The sequence below is a fragment of the Delphinapterus leucas genome, chromosome 12, assembly GCF_059928025.1.
Source record: "Delphinapterus leucas isolate spDelLeu-1000000601 "Yukka" chromosome 12, BTC_Dleu_Yukka2, whole genome shotgun sequence".
NCBI lineage: Eukaryota > Metazoa > Chordata > Mammalia > Artiodactyla > Monodontidae > Delphinapterus > Delphinapterus leucas.
The window spans coordinates 96,410,242-96,429,415 of record NC_143140.1 but is presented as its reverse complement, the minus strand read 5'-3'; the positions used below and the strand labels follow the sequence as shown (position 1 = coordinate 96,429,415).

The 19,174-nt window shown below is 41.8% G+C and overlaps 1 protein-coding gene across 2 annotated transcripts; it reads left to right on the top strand.

Moving 5' to 3' along the window:
- Nucleotides 1–2: 2 nt before the first annotated feature.
- Nucleotides 3–17,991, top strand: PSMB1 (proteasome 20S subunit beta 1). 2 transcript variants are annotated; one of them, XM_022561581.2, is made up of 6 exons: nt 3–136; nt 4,348–4,455; nt 7,305–7,386; nt 9,946–10,075; nt 16,546–16,652; nt 17,704–17,991. In XM_022561581.2, exons 1-6 carry the CDS (start codon nt 24–26, stop codon nt 17,887–17,889), a joined length of 726 nt encoding a protein of 241 aa, XP_022417289.1. In that variant the 5' UTR covers nt 3–23; the 3' UTR covers nt 17,890–17,991. The 2 variants fall into 2 exon arrangements, with proteins under 2 accessions (XP_022417289.1, XP_089778405.1); XM_089922279.1 differs by lacking the exon at nt 4,348–4,455.
- Nucleotides 17,992–19,174: the final 1,183 nt, after the last annotated feature.

Sequence of the window (19,174 nt, the reverse complement as noted above, 5' to 3'; positions counted from 1 at the left end):
GACAGCAGGAGCGGAGCAGCAGGATGTTGTCCTCGGTAGCCGCGTACTCGGGCCCGGGGAGAGACCCGGACATGGAGCCTCACAGCGCCGTGGGCCCTTTGCAGCTTCGCTTTTCGCCCTACGCTTTCAACGGAGGGTAAAGCCCAGAGAGCCGCCGCTTCCTCTTTCTCCCCCCATGTCCCTGCCTAAGGCTGTCGGCATGGCTACCCGGCTTTGCCCCGCCAGCCGCAGGCCTCCCTCTCCGTGGTTGCTCGGTTCGATCTTGTTCCTCAAGGCTTCACCGTACAGGCCGGTCACTGGGTCTCGATGTGGGCGTGCAGGTTTGCGTGGACAGGAGGTAGAAATTGATATCTGGGCTGTGCTTTGGAAGAGCTTTAAAAATGGACCTAACCGTTCGTTACTATCTGAACGTGTTTCTCGCGCCAGCAGGCAAGGGGCAGGTTGAGCATCTGAGATGAAAGAGTTAGGATTGATTGGCTGTGTCGTTAGATGTAGTTGTGTCTGTAGCTAAATGAAACTACTTCATCATTTTCTGTTATTTTAAATAGCGGGTAGGATTAGTCGGCCAGACTTAGTTTCATAGATAAGTGTTTATTTTTAAGGGTTAGCGTTAAGGAAAAAAAATACTCAGAAGGGGGACCTTTGAATATTGTATTCTTGCGTGTGGCATTCAAGTTGTCTTTTTTTTTTAGTTACCATCTTTATCTTAAATAATACTTTTCCTTGATAGTACACTAAAAGAATCAGGGTTATGGAAAAACACTCTGTTGAGGACTCCTAACAATGAAGAGCTGTATATTTAAGCACTGATTATAGTTTACCGACCAAACTTTGTACTTTAAAATATCCCCACCCAATTGGAACAAACAGATGGTCCTTTAAGGCAACCAGGTTAATTAATCAGGTCCTTATGGATTTGAAATTTTAATGCAGATTTTCGCGGTATGTTGCAAACAGGGTGGAAGGCTATGATTTTAGCCTTGTTTCTGCCACTAAAGAGCATTGTGGTCTTTGGGTACCCCTCAACTTCTTGAACCCAGATTTCCTTGTCTTTCTTAGCTACTCATATTTTGGCGAGGGTAGAATCAAAAGAGAAGCATCTTGTAAATTGAAAGCAGTTATCTTTTTTAATCCTTATGATGACTGAGTGTTAGATGGTATATGCCTCAATTTTACAAATGAGCCTGGGCCCTTAGAAGTTAATTTTTTTGTATATTTATTTATTTATTTATTTATGGCTGTGTTGGGTCTTCGTTTCTGTGCGAGGGCTTTCTCTAGTTGTGGCGAGTGGGGGCCACTCTTCATTGCGGTGTGCGGGCCTCTCACTGTTGCGGCCTCTCTTGTTGCGGAGCACAGGCTCCAGACGCACAGGCTCAGTAGTTGTGGCTCATGGGCCCAGTTGCTCCGCGGCATGTGGGATCTTCCCAGACCAGGGCTCAAACCCACGTCCCCTGCATCGGCAGGCAGATTCTCAACCACTGCGCCACCAGGGAAGCCCAGAAGTTAAATTTTTTTTTGTCACAGAGCTGGTGTGAAGTTGAGCCCCAGGATTTGAATCCATAGCTGTGTTGCCATGGAGTTTATGTATGCTTTTATTATTGCACTTCTAAATATTTCCTATGACAACTAATGAAGTAGTTATACCACAAAATGCGTTAATAGACCCATTTCATGAGGCAGTTGCAGATTCTATATAAGACTTATAAGGTATTCAGTGTTCATTACCCACTTTTTAACCTTTGTAATCCAGTTACTGCCCTAAAGTTAGTTGCTATGGCTTTTCTCATTATTGAATTACCTTTTCTCAGTCTTCGTTCTTTTTCTTTAATATTTACTCCTGCTGGCTCTTGGGCAGCCTTTGCTTCTACAAAATAAGACTTAGTCCTATGTCTTTTTCTATTCTGACTAAATGTGGTTAAACCCCAATTGATTAGCCTTCACATTTGTCACTGAGTACTCTCACGTGTTTCATTTATGGGAAGATATTCCCAGATCTGTTTCTCCAGTTCTACCTTTCATGAGCCCCTCGATTCTGGCTTCTTAAATTCAACTTTCCACCTGGATTTTCTGCTCTCACCATAACTTAAGATATTAAAACAAAAAGCAGGGCTTCCCTGGTGGCGCAGTGGTTGAGAGTCCGCCTGCCGATGCAGGGGACACGGGTTCGTGCCCCGGTCCGGGAGGATCCCACATGCCGCGGAGTGGCTGGGCCCGTGAGCCATGGCCGCTGGGCCTGCGCTTCCGGAGCCCGTGCTCCACAACGGGAGAGGCCACTGTAGTGAGAGTCCCGCGTACCGCAAAAAAGAAAGCAAAAAGCAAACTAATTGTTCCTCTCAATCACTTCTCATTTACACTGCTTGTAATTAGGCCATCATGTTGCTTGTCAGAGTTTAAAATCTTGGATGTCAAAATTGGCTCTTCCAGCGTCTAACACATTTTGGTAGTTACAAAAACCTGTACAGTTCGTGTGTTTATGTTTTTTGGATATACCTGTTTCTTCCTGTTCACGTTGCTACCTTCCTACTGCATTAGTCTTATTGAAAGAGTTTCCATCCTAATTTCACATATAGTGTTATTATCACAGTAGTCTTCTTAAAACTCCACTTTGCAAAAGGAACTTTTCTCATTCTGCTCGTATAACCTTTGATTCCTCACAAAAATTCCTAGATCTGTGCTTTTCCATGTGAGATTTTCTGCTGTTGGATCTGTCCATCACATAAGCCTTATGCCACTTCACTTGTATACACAAAAAGGGACAGCTGAATAAGTTGTTTGAATGTTTTATTTGAATTATACCAGTTTTCCTTTATTCAGTGTTCATGTTATGTGCAATACCATCCTTTTGTACTTCAGAGTTTTAGTGCCATCCCACCTCGGTAAGAATAATGGCCTAAGTTTTCTGAGCGCTTATGTTCTGTGAGGCACAGTGCAGGTGTTTTATGTGGGTCATGTCGTCTAATTCTCACAGCCACCCTTTAACACAGCAGCTGCTGATATCATCACCTTGAACTTGGATGACTTGTCCAAGGTCACAGAGCTGTTCAGTGGCAGGGACGGGTTTCGGGTAACTCCAGAGCCCAGGTTCTCAGTGATCATGCTCTGCTGCCTCATGCTTACGCCACAAGGATCATAGCTAACCCTTTACTGGAGGAGCAGTTATGTGTCAGGCACTGGTATGAGGGGTTAACAATTATTAACTCATTTAATCCTCTAACACCCAAATAAGGTAGCTACTGTTATGATCTCTGATACGCATATGAGGACATTGAGGCCTTGAGAAGTTAAGCAGCTTACCCACCATCTCATTACCTGCTAAGCAGGAGAGCCAGACTTAGAACCCAGACGGTCTGCTTTTAGGGCTCATGCTCTAGACCTCCACTAAATTGCTAGCATGAGCCACACAGCCACAAAGGGAAAAGTTTGTTCTTTGTTGGTCCATTTTCCAACAGATATTTGGGTGTCTTCCTGAGTGCAAGGCATAATATAAAGACTTGGATATAAAGAAATGAAAAACATTAAGCCTTTGGACTTCCCTGGAGGTCCAGTGGTTAAGACTGTGCACTTCCAATGCAGGGGGCAGGGGTTCCATCTTAGTTCCCTGGCAAGGGAACTAAGATCCCACATGCCGGTTGGCGTGGCCAAAAAATAAAAAATACAAAAATAATTTTACGGGGGTGGGGGGTGGTGGTGTGATGAATTGGGAGATTGGGATTGACATGTATACACTGATGTGTATAAAATGGTTGACTAATAAGAACCTGCTGTATAAAAAAATAAATTTAAAAAATAAACAGTGGGATAAGTTCTTAAAATGAGCAAATATATATTTATTTATACATACGTGCTTATGACTTTTATGTGCAAGAGAATATAAATTTTTAAAAAACAGAAAAAAGAATAAATTTTTAAAAAGAAAAGAAAAACACTAATCCTCTCTTCCCTGAGCTCAGATAGCTGGTGTTGTAGCGCCACTATCTACACCTAACTGCCCTCCCACCCCCCGGCGGGCAGGGCCATGGCCTTTGGCTGTTTTATAGTATCGGTAGATGTTAATTTTTTGATGATGGTGATAATTTAGTGATTTGTTTCTGTTACCTTCTGCTAAGGAACCTTTGCTCTGATTGAGGCTTGTGTTTTTTACTAAGTACTTAATATTTTTTTCCCAGATGACTTGTAGCCAGGGATCCTTTCCCCTTATCTTTCCTCTTCCATCTGAATCCTGCACTTGCTTACATCTAGTATATTTTATCCCACTATATGCTGTGGAGCATTCTCATTTTGGGAAAGGTGTTATTACCATCCAGAAGAATTCTTTAATTTTCTCTTTTGTCTTTCTTTTCCCCTCAGTACTGTATTGGCAATTGCTGGAGAAGATTTTTCAATTGTTGCTTCTGACACCCGATTGAGTGAGGGGTTTTCAATTCACACACGGGACAGCCCCAAATGTTACAAATTGTAAGTAAATATTTCTAAGGACATATTCTCAGCATCTTGTGATGATTTAATACTGCAGGAGATTTAACTTCTAAATGACTTGTTTCATGAATTTTTAAATTGCCTGTTTGGAGCTTAGCTTGCATTTTTGTTAGGAAATTGTTTTCTAATAATTCAGTATGTAGTCTTCATGATATTTGCCATATCTAGGTACCAACAGTGTTTTTGGTAACTTAAATATTTTTTACTTCAACATCTTATGAAAAATTTCAAATATACGACAAAGGTAGGATAATTTTGTAGTGAACACTCATATACTATCACCTAGATCTTATCAGTATTTTATTATTATTACTTTATCATACATACTTTCATCCTTCTATGCATCCATTAATACGTTGAATTTTTTTTTAATCTGCACCTTAAAAAAGAAAATAACCTGAAACATTCAATTTAACCATATCGTAAGCAGTTGTATCCATGGCTCACAGTTTTAATGGGGTGCTTATATTTTTTCTAAAACATAAGAAAATAAAGTCATGTGTACAGGGGAAGAAAGTCTGCATAAATTACCTAAATGCATCTTGCATGTTAGCAGTGGTTTGTATTTAACATTTTTAGACACAGTTAAAAGTGGTGGTTACGCCTACGTTAGTCCACAAGATGGTCTTAACCTTGAATTGTAGCAGGAGTGGACTGATGAGGTTCGGGTCCTTTGGGTGGGCCTTGCGGTGCTGCAGGGCATGAGCTAGCCCACATCTTAACCTAAAGAACAGTAAACTTGTCTTCATCTTCCCAGTTCCCTTTCTGTCCACTTCTGTCTTTTGATACCCCTTTCTCTTCTCTGATTTGTACTGTACCCATGCTATAATTTTTTCTTCTAAGTTGTAACTTCTATAATTTGAAAGTAGTAACGTCATAAATAAAATTTAAATACGTAATTTTATATATATTATCCTTGTGCAAGATTCTGCTCATCTTTGTAATGTTCTGTTTTAGTCTGTGTGCTGCCTAAATGAATACCCATTTTTTTTTAATGAAATTCTTCAGGTATATAGAGACAGAACATTAATGTGTTCCTGTCACGCATGTTTTGCACTAGACCATACATGCAGTTGAATTGCCTGTGTGCCTCTGATCCCATGCCCTTTGGGGCTGACCTAGAGCCAAGTCTGCCTCTTCCCCACCTGTTTGAGACTTACATTTCCTCTTTATTCTTTGCATAAAAACGCCTCTTCATTTATGTACCTGGATATTTGGCAAAAGCATTTTGAAGCTCAGATTTTGTCCTACCCTCTTGGTACTGTCAACTCTTCTTAGTAGTATAGGCAGTGAAGCCTTATGGTATACTGGGGGTCTTAGGCTCAGTGCAGTGAGGTTGGGTATAGGGGTGGATCAGGAAATGCTCGTGGTGCCCCTGGAGGTGCCAGTGGTCTCCCCAGCTGGACACGTATGTTTTGTATGAGTCATTCTTATATTTCTGAAAGGAAGGGTATCGTGTGGCCTCTGCTGATTATCTCTTGATGAGATTGGTTTGTGTTTCCTTATACATGTCAAGACTTGGAAATTAATTTTTGAGACATAGATGTACCAGAATTTTACCAGTTTCCCTCTGGTGGGCATTTGGGTTGTTTTTGATTGTTTTGTTTTGGAGAGCCATTAAAATAATAGGTATACTTACACACAAGTGAACCCAGAGTATATCTTTGCAAACTTGCATAAGTATATTGACTGGATGAATTTCTGGCAGTGGAATTATTGAGTGAAAATGGTGTGCATTTAAATTTCTACTAGATACTGTCAAACGAGCCTTCTAAAAACTTGCATCAGTGTATCCTCTTTGCCAGTATCTGAGAGTACACATTTCCCACAACGTCACCAGCATTAGGCATTATTAGTCTAATAGATTGAAATCATCTCTTATTTAGATTTGAATTTCTGATTGGCATGGAGGTTCTTTTATATGTTTATGGTGACTTGTGTCTCTTTTTATGTGACTTTCATATAAGTTACCCATCTTTCCATCGTGTTTTTTTTTTTAATTGAGGTATAATTGACATATAATAGTTTCAGGTATACAACATAATGATTCTGTATTTGTATATATTGCAAAATGATCACAATTAGTCTGGTTAATATCTGTTACCACACATAGTTATGACATTTGTTTCCTTGTGGTGAGAACTTCTAAGATCTACTCTCTTAGCAACTTTTAAATACGCAACGCAGGCTTATTAACTGTAGTCACTATGCTGTGTATTATATCCCCATGAGCCATTGTGCTCTTAATGCTTTTCATATTTTTGGGAACCCTTTGTAGAATAAGGAAATTAAAATTAGACTTTGGTTGTATGTACTACAAATGTATTTCCTTAGTTCTTTTTTTTTTTTCTTTTTGGCTATGCCGAGTGGCTTATGGGATCTCAGTTCCCCGACCAGGGATTGAACCTGGGCAACGGCGCTCTTGGTTCTTTTTTAAAACTTTGTTCATTGTATTTTTATACAAGTTTTAATTTTTTATGTAATAAAATTTATAAAGCTTTTCTGTATGGACATTGGGTTGTATCATATGTAAATTGGCTTGAGTTGTGAGCTAAACTGGCTGCTCACAACTCAACCTAAGGTTGTAAAAAAATTCAGTCATATTTTCCTTAGTCCATTCATAGTTTCATTTATTCTTTTGAGTGAGATGTTGGGATACAGGACCTCCCAACCCCCCCGCCTCCCCCCAAAAAGAGCTAACTAAATAGTTGTCCCATTACCATTTGGTGAATAATGGGAATGGGAGTTTTCAATTTAAAATTACCCAAGACATGTCTTCCTCTACTGTCAAACCAACTCAGTTTCCTGAAATGTGGTTTTTTTTACAGAACAGACAAAACAGTCATTGGATGTAGCGGTTTTCATGGAGACTGTCTTACCCTGACAAAGATTATTGAAGCAAGACTAAAGGTAGATGCCTTTGTATATGTCTGCACTATTGAAAGCTAATAACAGTCCTTTAGGTTCTTTTAAGCATATACATCATGACTTGCTCAGAATAGCTGCAGAAGAGCTAGATGTCTAGCAGGTGAAACTAACCTACCCTGGAAATGAAATGATAGTGTTAATGCAGCATCATCAAAGTAGCACAGTGTGAAACTACAGCAAGTTCCTTTTGTTAAAATATATGTACAGTATAAAGTAAAGGATTATCTCCCTTTTTTGAGGCAGACTGGGAGGGGTTTCTTCTGAAGACACTCTTCCCTCAGAAATGAAACAAATCAATTTCTGCAGAGGAGGCAAGCTTTTAGACCGAAGCTTGGTCTGGAGCACCGCCAGCTGACATGCTCTCTTTATAGCACTGCACTGTTAGCAAGAGCAGGAGAAGAAGGAACAAACCAGCTGTTTGGACCAGAGGCACAACCTGCGCCATTGTCACCTGCCCCTCAACAGGCTTTAGTTGATAGCTAGCTGAGGAAGGAGATTTGATGCAAGGTGGATGAGGGTGGAAGAGACGAAAAGGGTGGTATTCGGAAGAAATAAGAGAACGAGACAGACTAACCTGTTTTACAGTTTTTAAAGGGCTGACATTGCCTGCATGTCTTTTGTGGGAGCTGGGGAGGCATAAAGAACAAAGGAATGCTGACTTGATGAAAGCAGAGGCCCGTCTGGATTTTGATCATCGCCTGTGTGTATTAGCAGTGTTTGCTGCAAGTAGTTTCAGGGAGAATAGGATAGGTGTAATTTGGACTGTACTAAAATGGATTTTATCTGTAATAATAACCAGTAACTACTCTCTTCTTGGTTGATAGCAGCATAGGGTTGGAGTAGGGTTCTCAGTCACCATATGACATAACAGCGTAGGGTTGGAGTAGGGTTCTCAGTCACCATATGACATAACAGCGTAGGGTTGGAGTAGGGTTCTCAGTCACCATATGACATAACAGTGTAGGGTTGGAGTAGGGTTCTCAGTCACCATATGACATAACAGTGTAGGGTTGGAGTAGGGTTCTCAGTCACCATATGTCTCTTAATCAGTCGCAGTCTGCTGACGTTTTTTAAGCTGCTGATATTTACAGTGTCAATATTATATGCTGTTAATTTTCTTGTTTAATTTTGTAGGCCACGTGTCGTAATTTTTAATTTAGTAGTTGCTTAAGTCCAGCTGGTACATGAAAAAGTGAGCCGGGTTGGTCGCGTTCTGTTTTGCCTATTTGTGAATAACCCTTAAGATAATGGTGTGATGTCACTGGAGTATGTAATGAATTTGTTTAACTGATACTTGCTTTTTGAATGTGTAGAAATGATTTCATTTACTATTTATCAATTGCTAACATTTATTTAAAACCTATTTATATTGAAAGCTTTAGTGACTTATATTTATTGATGTATTTGTATGATTCCTAATGCATATTTTATAAATGGCATTTAGAGGACAAAAATAAACATGACATGGAGAGTTGTTAATAAAATAAAACAAGCAACAGTGAGTTCAACTCAGTGTACAGTCCTTGAAATTTTTCTTTCATATATTATTGTGTAAATGGTGAGGTGAATAAATGTTGGTGCTCGGTTTTGAAATGAAATGAAATGAAGAATTTTCTTTATAACCGTGGAAAAAATGTTTCTATACACTGATTTATCCAAGTAGCTCATTTCTCATCTTTCTTCAGTATTTGTCATTGTTTGATTTTATAGTACTTCTTAGGTTTCTCTTTAGAGATGTTTGCTATGTAGCTGACAAATTGGTGAACTTAAATTTATTTTATTGGATAATTTGGGATTCCTAAGGATGTAGTAAATCTGAGATTGGCAATCGCTGTATAAGATGCTGTTTGGGATACTTCTGTTCTCCATGGTAGATGCTCTAAGGGTCAAGACCACTGCAGTGTATTCACACACAGTAAGGGCGCTGCCCTCGCACCTCACAGGTACCTACTCTGCAAAGAGACGGACTTACGTCTGAGTCTGATCAGGAGTTAGCATAGCAGATATCTTCAGCTTTATGAGCCATTTGGTTTCTGTGGCAACTGTTGAACTCTGCCCTTGTGCAAAAGCAGACAGACAATATGTAATGAATGAACGAGACTGTGTTCCAATAAAACTTTATAGAAACAAGTGGTGGTCTGAATTTGGCCCATGGACTTTCCTGACCACTGTCTGTTTGCAGAGTGGAGAGCTGGATTTGGAACATCCTCTCCAGGTCGCCTCATATGCTCTGTTTGTATATATTTGCTCTTGAGTTAGCAGTGCCTGGGATAAGGATGGCATGGAAAGTAGTCTTTAAACCAAAGAGCTGAGGGCAAACTTAGCATTCTTTCCGATAGAAGTGTTTGTAGCCCCCAAAAATGATAGGACATAATAAAGTATCTTATTTTAGTAGTATTGTGTTGTTTGATCATGAAAGAAACAGGTATCCTTTCCCATTTCACCAAGATAGGCTTTCATTCTTTTCAATTTACTGTTCATTGTTCTAGTCTTTAATATATTCTGCCTCTACATGCCTGTTATTTTTGTTAATAATTGCAGATGTACAAACATTCCAATAACAAGGCCATGACGACAGGGGCGATTGCTGCAATGCTGTCTACAATCCTGTATTCTAGGCGCTTTTTTCCCTACTATGTGTACAACATCATCGGGGGACTCGATGAAGAAGGTAGGATGTTTTCTTTCTGGGTGATGAATGGGGTGGCATTTCTTAGATGTGTGTGTGTTTCAAACCAGAGTTGAAAAGAACCGGATACCCTCTTGCCCAGCAACTTCATTTTCTCATAATTAAAGCAGTGAAGAAACTGAAGCTAGGGCTTCCCTGGTGGCGCAGTGGTTGAGAGTCCGCCTGCCGATGCAGGGGACACGGGTTCATGCCCCGGTCCGGGAAGATCCCACATGCCGCAGAGCCGCTGGGCCCGTGAGCCATGGCCGCTGAGCCTGCACGTCCGGAGCCTGTGCTCCGCAACGGAAGAGGCCACAACAGTGAGAGGCCCGCGTACTGCAAAAAAAAAAGAAAGAAAGAAAGAAAGAAAGAAACTGAAGCTAAAAGGGAAATAAATGATGATCCAGAGACACACAGCAAGCGGTGTATTAAGCGAATGTTGGGCAGTCGGTTGTGTTACTCTTTGCTCAAGATCTTGCATGGATTTGACAGTATATTTAGCATTTTAATCTTACAGAAAGAAACCTGACTTGGAGAAGCTTGACCTAAGTATGATTCTAAGTAAGACAAACGTACTTCAAAAGGTTTTTATGAAAGTAATGTGTTAAAGAAGTGCATTTCCACCAGTATTTTTGGATAATTTTTAAAATCCCTCTTGGATTTTCTGTCAGAGTCATACCAGGAGGGCCAGTGAAAATCAGCATCGTTACTTGACATTTCCATGCTGTTTTTGATCCAAAGCATGGATCGAAGGGCAGCAGTCACCAGGTCTGATTTGAATTGACTTTTAGTTGCTTCCAGAAATCAAATACAGTCCCCAGGACAGGCCTGCGCTGCCTTTTAGAGTAGTCCAGTGTAAAAAGGAGTTACAGAAATGTCTTGGGTGTCATTGAAACGATTCTGTCTTTCTGAGAGGGAAGGTTTCTGGGTAGGATGGAGTCAGGTTCTTCTCATCTCCTCTCTCGTTTTTACTCCTGTCTGTTCCTGTTCCATGGGTTTTTTCTTTGTTCTCCCTCTCTCTCTCTCTCTCACCTCTGCCCCTGTATGTGACCTCTGGGAGCATTCCGATCATTTTACCTACCATGGTTTATATGTAGACAAATGAGGTTGACACAGTTTTTTCAGGCTTTCAAACTTGCTTGAAAACTAAGAGAAAATATAAAGCACAGAAATGGTGCATAGAAATTAATTACACTTAACCTGGGTAATTAAGTTCTAGCCACAGGTTAGCTTGCCTTACCCAGCATGCTGGACACTTCTGGTGCCTTTTTTGACTTCAGTTATGTCTGACTTGAATGTCAGGTTAATAAATTCAGATTTTAGCAATATTAATAATAGCTACCATTGAATTTCAGCAGCCCAGACAACGTCCTTTGAGTTTTTCTGAGCATCAGACTGATTGGAGAAACCTCGTGTGTGCTGAACGGCAGAGCTAAGGCTTGGATCTGCTTGACTTCACAGCCCTCTTCTTTGATTTCCAGGAGATTACACTCGCTTGTTTTGGTGGTACTCTCAGGCATTTCTAACCTTTTTTTCCCCCCTCTAATCTTGTCTGGTTTGATTTGATTTTATTCCTTAGAGGAATTTATGTGTGTAGTAAAGCAGTCCTTTGCCGCCTTTTTCTGTTTCCCAGGACAGCCTTCAGCTCTTTCACCCATGCTTTCCTCTTTCTTGGTTTATTTCCTTGTTTGGTGGTGTGCATCTCTAGAGAAATTTCTGAAGAAAGGAATCAGGAGACCTTTTTGAGTCCTTGTTTTTTGAGTCTTTTCTTTATCCTGGTGTTCTGAAAGGTTCCAGCGAGGCTCCTCGCCCAGAGTCTTGGCTCATTTATTTTGTCTCCTCTACTTTCCTCCTCCTCTCCCAACCCTGCCTTCTCCACAGCCACCTGGGTTATGATCCATAGTTTCTCATTTTTTCCCCTGCATGTTGTCCACCTGTTTATTTTTTTGTTCTGCTCTGAAGATTTCCTCAACTTCAATGCCTCATTCTTTACTGAGCTTTCTATTTTTGCCATCATTAATTTCCAAGAGCTTTTTCTTATTTGTTAGCTCCTTTATTTTTAGTGTCCTGTTACTGCTAGATTTTTTTTTGTACTTCTTTGAAGTTTTCTTGTGTTCTCTGCATTTTCTCCAACTGCTTTTTTTTTTTTTTTTTTTGCCGTGCGCCGGCCTCTCACTGTTGTGGCCTCTCCCGTTGCGGAGCACAGGCTCCGGACGCACAGGCTCAGCAACCATGGCTCATGGGCCCAGCCGCTCCGCGGCATGTGGGATCTTCCCGGACCGGGTCACGAACCCGTGTCCCCTTCATCAGCAGGCGGACTCTCAACCACTGTGCCACCAGGGAAGCCCCAATTGCTTTTTTTTAATGCATAATTTGATAAGTTTGGAATATGTATACACCCACTGAGACAATTTATTCCTTTTTTAAAATTTTATTTATTTATTTGTTTTTATTTTTGGCTGCATTGGGTCTTCGCTGCTGAGCGTGGGCTTCCTCTAGTTGCGGCGAGCGGGGGCCTGCTCTTCATTGTGGTGCATGGGCTTCTCATTGTTGTGGCTTCTCTTGTTGTGGAGCACGAGCTCTAGGCGTGCAGGCTTCAGTAGCTGTAGCACTCGGGCTCAGTAGTTGTGGCTCGCAGGCTCTAGAGCACAGGCTCAGTAGTGGTGGCACACGGGTTTAGTTGCTCCACGGCATGTGGGAAGAGATCTTCCCGGGCCAGGGATTGAACCCCTGTCCCCTTCATTGGCAGGCAGATTCTTTACTGTGCCACCAGGGAAGCCCTCAGATTGCTTTCTTCATCTTGTTTATTTTTGGCTGCTGCCTTCTACATTGGAGGCTTCCTTCAAATTTCTTTTGAATTTTGGCCGTCCATTTGTACTGAAGATTGATAATCAAAAGCTGGACATAAAGGTCTGCACTGAAGGAGCACATCAGCTCTCCATTTAACACTTCTGTTTTTGTACCTGCCTTTTACCCTGTCTATGCTTAAGCCTGGTGCCTCCAAGTCCAGAGCCTCTGCTGAAGTTTTGAGACTTTTTTTTTTTTTTTTTTTTTTGGCTGTCTTGGGTCTTCGTTGTTGTGCGCAGGCTTGCTCTAGTTGTGGCGAGCAGGGGCTACTCTTGGTTGCGGTGCGCGGGCTTCTCATTGCGTTGTCTTCTCTTGTGGCGGAGCATGGGCTGTAGGTGCGCGGGCTTCAGTAGCTGTGGCTTGTGGGCTCTAGAGCACAGGCTCAGTAGTTGTGGCACACGGGCTTAGTTGCTCCACGGCATGTGGGATCTTCCCGGACCAGGGCTTGAACCCGTGTCCCCTGCATTGGCAGGTAGATTCTTAACCACTGAGCCACCAGGGAAGTCCCTGTTTTGAGATTTTATTTCCTGTCTTTTGTGTTGGTGGAAGTGGGGCTCTGTTCCTATGGAGACCCTCAGGACACTGGGTCAACAGCTGACTTTAGCACACAGTCGACAGCTATCTACTTTGACCTCTGTGCCCTTACCTCTCCAGTTGCAATCATGCCCTCTTGTAAAAAATTTTCCCCAAGTTAATGAGGGCTTTAGTTTTTCTGTAATGAAAACAATAATGTTTATAGAAGTCAAATAGTACTGGAAGATACAAAGATAAAAGTAGTAATCCCCCAAAGCCTGTCCCTAGAGATAATTACTATTCAACTTCTAGTGAACGTGCTTTTAGATATCTTGGTGTGCATACGTGCTTGTACACTACATAAGTAGGATGTAGTTTATACGTTTTTCTGGGACTGTCCAGTGGATGTATTATCACTGAGGTAGCTTTATGCTGGTGGATAAAGGCATGCATACTGATTCCAGGCTGACATATGGGATAGGGCGGCACCATAGTTTCCCCACCAGTCCTCTGAGGATTATTTAGGTTGTTTCCAGTTTTCTTAATATAAACAATATGACAACTCCTGTACATACAATTTTGTGTATTTCTCCGACCCAGCTTATCTCCCTGGAAAAAATTCCTAGAAGTCGAGCTTCTGGGTCAGAGAATATCTATATGTTTGCATCCTGCTGACACCATGGGCGTGCCCTTCAGAAACAGTCCTCCTGCACTCCACCAGCAGGGGTGTGAGTACCTTCTTTTGTTTTGGGTTTTTTTGGTTCTGTTTTTGCATCCTAACCAGTCTCAGAATTTTAACACATTCTAGGTCTTTGCCTAGTAAATACTTTGTTGTTTTAATTTATATGTATTTTTTGTTTGTAGAGGTTGGGTGTCTTCGTGTTTATTGCCCTTTGCATTTCTTTGGAGACTGACCCATGTGTTAATCTTTGCTTATTCCCTTATTCGCAGGTCAGTCTTTTTCTTACTGATTTATAAGAACAACTGTGTTAACCCTGTGTAACATGTATGGCAGATGCCGTGCACGAGCGTTCTTGGTCTCTGACCTTTTGGGATGTGTCTTGAGCTATATATACAGAAGTTCCTGACTTTCATACAAATCTGTCAGTCTTTTCTTTATGGTATTGAGTGTCTTAACTTTGTTAGAAACGCCTTCCCCATCAAAGGTTTACCTGTGTTTTTTCCTAGGACTTGTCTGGTTTTATTTTATTTTTTACTTTGAAATCATCACACTTTTTAAGAATTATTTTGATGAGGAAAATCCCTTTATACTTACAGCCAAGATTCATGCCTTCTGCACTCATGTTACAGATGTCTCTTGCTTTTTCTAAGGAAGTCTTTGAAGCTGTGGTCTTCGGTATATTCCACTCTTTTGTTTTCCTCAAAGCTGGTGTGTGTGGTTTTCTGAGATTGGTTTACCCTTGGGTAAATCTTGTGAGCCTCATTTTACTTGTGGCCTATTGGCCTCATGAGCGATACAGTTGTTCTTTTGGCTTTATACCTCATAGCGCTTCTTTATGTGTTGAAGTTAGTGGCCTTGCTTGCTGTGACCTTGTTTCTTGTTCTAAGCCTGCTCCCAGGAGAGCACTTCTCCAGGTTCTTTCAGGTGCTGCCTCCTCAGCCGGGTTAGGGTTACGGTTATATCTCCGTAATTCTGTGGTGGGAAAAATACACACAGCTAATGTTGGCAGTTGTCCATGGTAGTAAGAAGATTGTCCATATCTCATATCTCCCAGGGTAACTACTGGAGTGTTTCAGTTATGGCATACTGTGTTTTAAAAATCAGTTGTGTCACTTTTAAGTCATACCTTATAAATGATCCGTGATTTCTCACACTCAGAACACAGTTGTTTTAAAAGGCCTTTTTAAAAATTAGTGACATGTATTCTTTGTAATAAACTCAATACCAGAGCATATAAAGTGATTCCCTTCTTTTCTTGTCTGTAATCCCACAAAGATGAATAACTACAGTTTACTTATTAATCTTTCCATATGTTTTTGTGTGTATATATAAATGTATGTAGTTTACTTAATGCCTTTAAACAAAAATAGGACTGTACTCTACATAGCACAGAGCTCTTTATTTTACATTGTCCTATGGATGTGTCCCACAGACCTGTCCTCCTCTTCCTAGTCTGCACATTGCTATGTTGACATACCATTTTCTGCTAATGGATTTGGTTGCTTGTAAATTTTTGCTCTGTAAGAGATACAGAAATGATCTTGTACATATTGCTTTGTGTGTTTATGTAAGCATTACTTGTAGGTAAATCTTAATTCTGTAAGTGAAATTATTACTGGGTCATAGGGTACGTACTTTTTCTCTAGTTGCGGCGAGCGGGGGATACTCTTCGTTGCAGTGCGCGGGCTTCTCATTGCGGTGGCTTCTCTTGTGGCGGAGCACGGGCTCTAGGCACGTGGGCTTCAGTAATTGTGGCTCGCAGGCTCTAGTGCGCAGGCTCAGTAGTTGTGGCGCTCAGGCTTAGTTGCTCTGTGGCATGTGGGATCTTCCCGGAGCAGGGATTGAACCCATGTCCCCTGCATTGGCAGGCAGATTCTTAACCATTGTGCCAGAGAATTCCAGGGAAGTCCCTGGAATTTCTTCTTAATTAAATTGATTTTTTTATGGTGCTGATGCTAAAGAGTGTGCTTACTATTAGTTTAAAAGTACACAGTAAGTTTTTCATGCTTCTCACGTTTAGCACCAGGAAAGTCTTACACTTGTGTCTATACTGCAACTACACCAGTTAGATTTTTAGGAATGTTGTGAGGAGTTTGGTGCAGAACTTAGAGCAGGACCTGTGATTGTTAACTAGTGAACCTGTTGAGACCACATACATAGTGGGAGCCACGGCGTGGTAATCGGTGATGGTAGCTTGAAGAGAGCATGACGCTCCTGGTGGCAAACGCCTTAGTGGACAGGAGTGGGCAGGTGGGCCTCCGATTGCATTCTGAGGGGAGGGGAGGGGAGGGGAAGGGCAGACTGCACTTCTTCTGAAATTTTAGCCAAGTTGATAGTCCATTTTGTATCACATTTTGAGTAGATTTATTTTTACCACGATTTGGGAATGTGGTCAAGATGCATCCTTATGGAGACTGTTTTCTTCTTTAAGGGAAGGGAGCTGTGTACAGCTTTGATCCGGTGGGTTCCTACCAGAGAGACTCCTTCAAGGCTGGAGGCTCAGCCAGTGCCATGCTGCAGCCCCTGCTTGACAACCAGGTAATAAGACTGCGTCCAGGGGGCGGTGGCATTAACACGAAGTGCCTCCTCTGCATTCTCTTCACCAGCTTGGGGGAGTGCGGAAGTCAGCGCTTTCTTGTAATTCGCTGCTGAGTTTGCTGGGCTGATTTGCCCCACCCAGCCTTCTTGTCTCTGTTCCACTGGTTCTCCTGCCGCCCCTCCCTTCCACGGCTCCAGCTTCTTCCCTGTTCTCACGGCTTTGAAGGCGCTTCTGTCTACAATGGTTGGTCCATGTTTTTGGTTCTCCTCTTGCCATTTTTACCTGAAATCATGAAAATGCATTTCTCCCCCAATCTCACCGTTTCTGTGTCACCTCGTTTTGTATTCTAATTTCCAAGTATATTTTTAATTTGCCCCCTTTTCTGTTACTGCTGGCTACATTCAGGCTTGCATGGCATCTTGCCTGGATCACTGTGTTTATTTCCTAACATCCTTTTTGCCTCCAAGCTTACTTCCCTATTTCATCCTCCTTGCTTGTCTAAAATTCGTTGCGTAGTATGTAGTTACTTCTGCTTATCGCTTATCTGCCTCATCTCCTGTCACTCCATATTCCACTCAGGTCCTTGAAGTGATGTGCCTTCCCATCTCCATCCCTTTGGAGATACCACAGCCTCCATCTGGAATGTTACTCCATCCTTGAACTCGTTTATCCTTTAGCACTCCTCTACTTAGATGTATTTTCTGCTGAAGCCTTTCTTTTCTTCTCCCAGGAGATTTAGTTAGGACAGCTTGGGGCTCTCCTGGCTCTATTTTCTTCTTAGTTTCAGTAGATTCTGTAACGATAGTTTGCTTACATATGTTCACGCCTCTGCTGTGTGCTTCTCAAGAGCAGGGGCTTTGTCTCAGTGGATATTGGTCAGGTGTTAGGTATGTGTAATTCAGCCAGGTCTGGAAATATTTCAGTTGAGGGACATTTGAAGTTTGTGTGATGTACTCATTTTGAACGCTGAGACGTGTGAAAGCTTTGGGGGAGACTGGACTGCCTTTGTATGGTCACATGATGCCTCATCCAAGGTTTCTGTCCCACCAGGTTGGTTTTAAGAACATGCAGAATGTGGAGCATGTCCCACTGTCCTTGGACAGAGCCATGCGGCTTGTGAAAGATGTCTTCATTTCTGCTGCCGAGAGGGACGTGTACACTGGGGATGCACTCAGGATCTGCATCGTGACCAAGGAGGGCATCAGGGAGGAGACTGTGCCTCTGCGGAAGGACTGAGTTCTGTGCCGTTGTCCTTGATTAGTTCAAAACTGGTTAAGTTTGTACCTTGGAACTGTTGGACTGATCTGTTTTATTAAAGAATAAAACCCCAAGCACTTATTTTGTTATGACTTGTTTTCTTCCAGGACAGAACTAGGAAGTAGAGTTTCTTTTTCCTTTCGTTTTCTTCATTCTTCCTGTATTTTTCTGTCATCCAGAGCTATTTTTGTATTTTAAGGATACCAAATCTTTTAGCTTTCATCTGTCTGGGAAAGCTCACTGTTTTGATCAGCTTACCGTCTTCTGGTAGGTCAGCCCATCTTACGAAGAGAGGGTTTGGAATTTATTTAGTCCACCCAGCTTGCCTTGAAGGGCAGATTACCTTTAAACCACCCCAGTTTTATTAAGACGTTAATGGATATAAATAGAATATGTTAAGATTTATCATCCCTGGGATTGTTAAACAGTCTGGAATGGCTGTTTTGGAGGAAAATCTTTAAATCAACCAGAATAGAAGAAAACTGTAAAAGCAAATAGCCCTTTAAACGGGCTTTAGCCAGAAATCTGGAATAATTTGTATAAACACTTTGGAAATGTTAAAATTGATACCTAAATTTCGATAGAGTGTTTGCTTTAGAGCTAATGTTAAGTGCACTTTGGCTCCATCAAATGGGATGGAGTCAACATTGGATGTGGGAGTAATTTTCTTGATGTCGAACAAGTCAAATTCTGTGCTACGTAGGGGTGTGATTTGCCTCGCGGCCAATTTTACCGTTGGCCTTCCATGAGGCATTTAAATGATCAAAACCCCGTAGAGGATACATATTTTAAAATTTGCTCGAGAGGTATTTGTTGAATACTCACTCTGTCACAGGCACCAAGGATGCAGTGGTGGCATCTCATTCATTTCTCTTAAAACATCACAACTGGAAACTAGACTATCCCATTCAAAGTACACATTTGTCGTCTTTATTATACCAGTTATCCAGAGACACAGAATCAGTAGGATACAGACGGAGATTTATTATTGGTAACTGGCTCACATGGTTATGGAGGCTGAGGCGTCCCATTTCCTGTGGTCTGCAGCCTTGAGACCCAGGAGGTGGGGGGGCATGGGTTCCAGTTCGAGTCTGAAGGCCTGAGACCAGGAGAGCCAACGGGGTGAGATCCTGTCCCCAAGGACGAGGGAAGGTGGCAGTCCTAGCTCAACAGGGAGCGAGAATGATTGATTGGGTGATGCCCACCCAAACTGGGGAGGGCAACGACCTCCTCACCCAGAAACCCTCACAGATGCCCAGAAATA

Bases quoted from the DNA above. Each gene is read 5' to 3' on its own strand.
- PSMB1 (XM_022561581.2), top strand. From the start codon at position 24: ATGTTGTCCTCGGTAGCCGCGTACTCGGGCCCGGGGAGAGACCCGGAC. The intron at 137-4,347 runs GTAAAGCCCAGA...TTTTCCCCTCAG, and splicing joins CCCTACGCTTTCAACGGAGG to TACTGTATTGGCAATTGCTG. The intron at 10,076-16,545 runs GTAGGATGTTTT...TTCTTCTTTAAG, and splicing joins CGGGGGACTCGATGAAGAAG to GGAAGGGAGCTGTGTACAGC.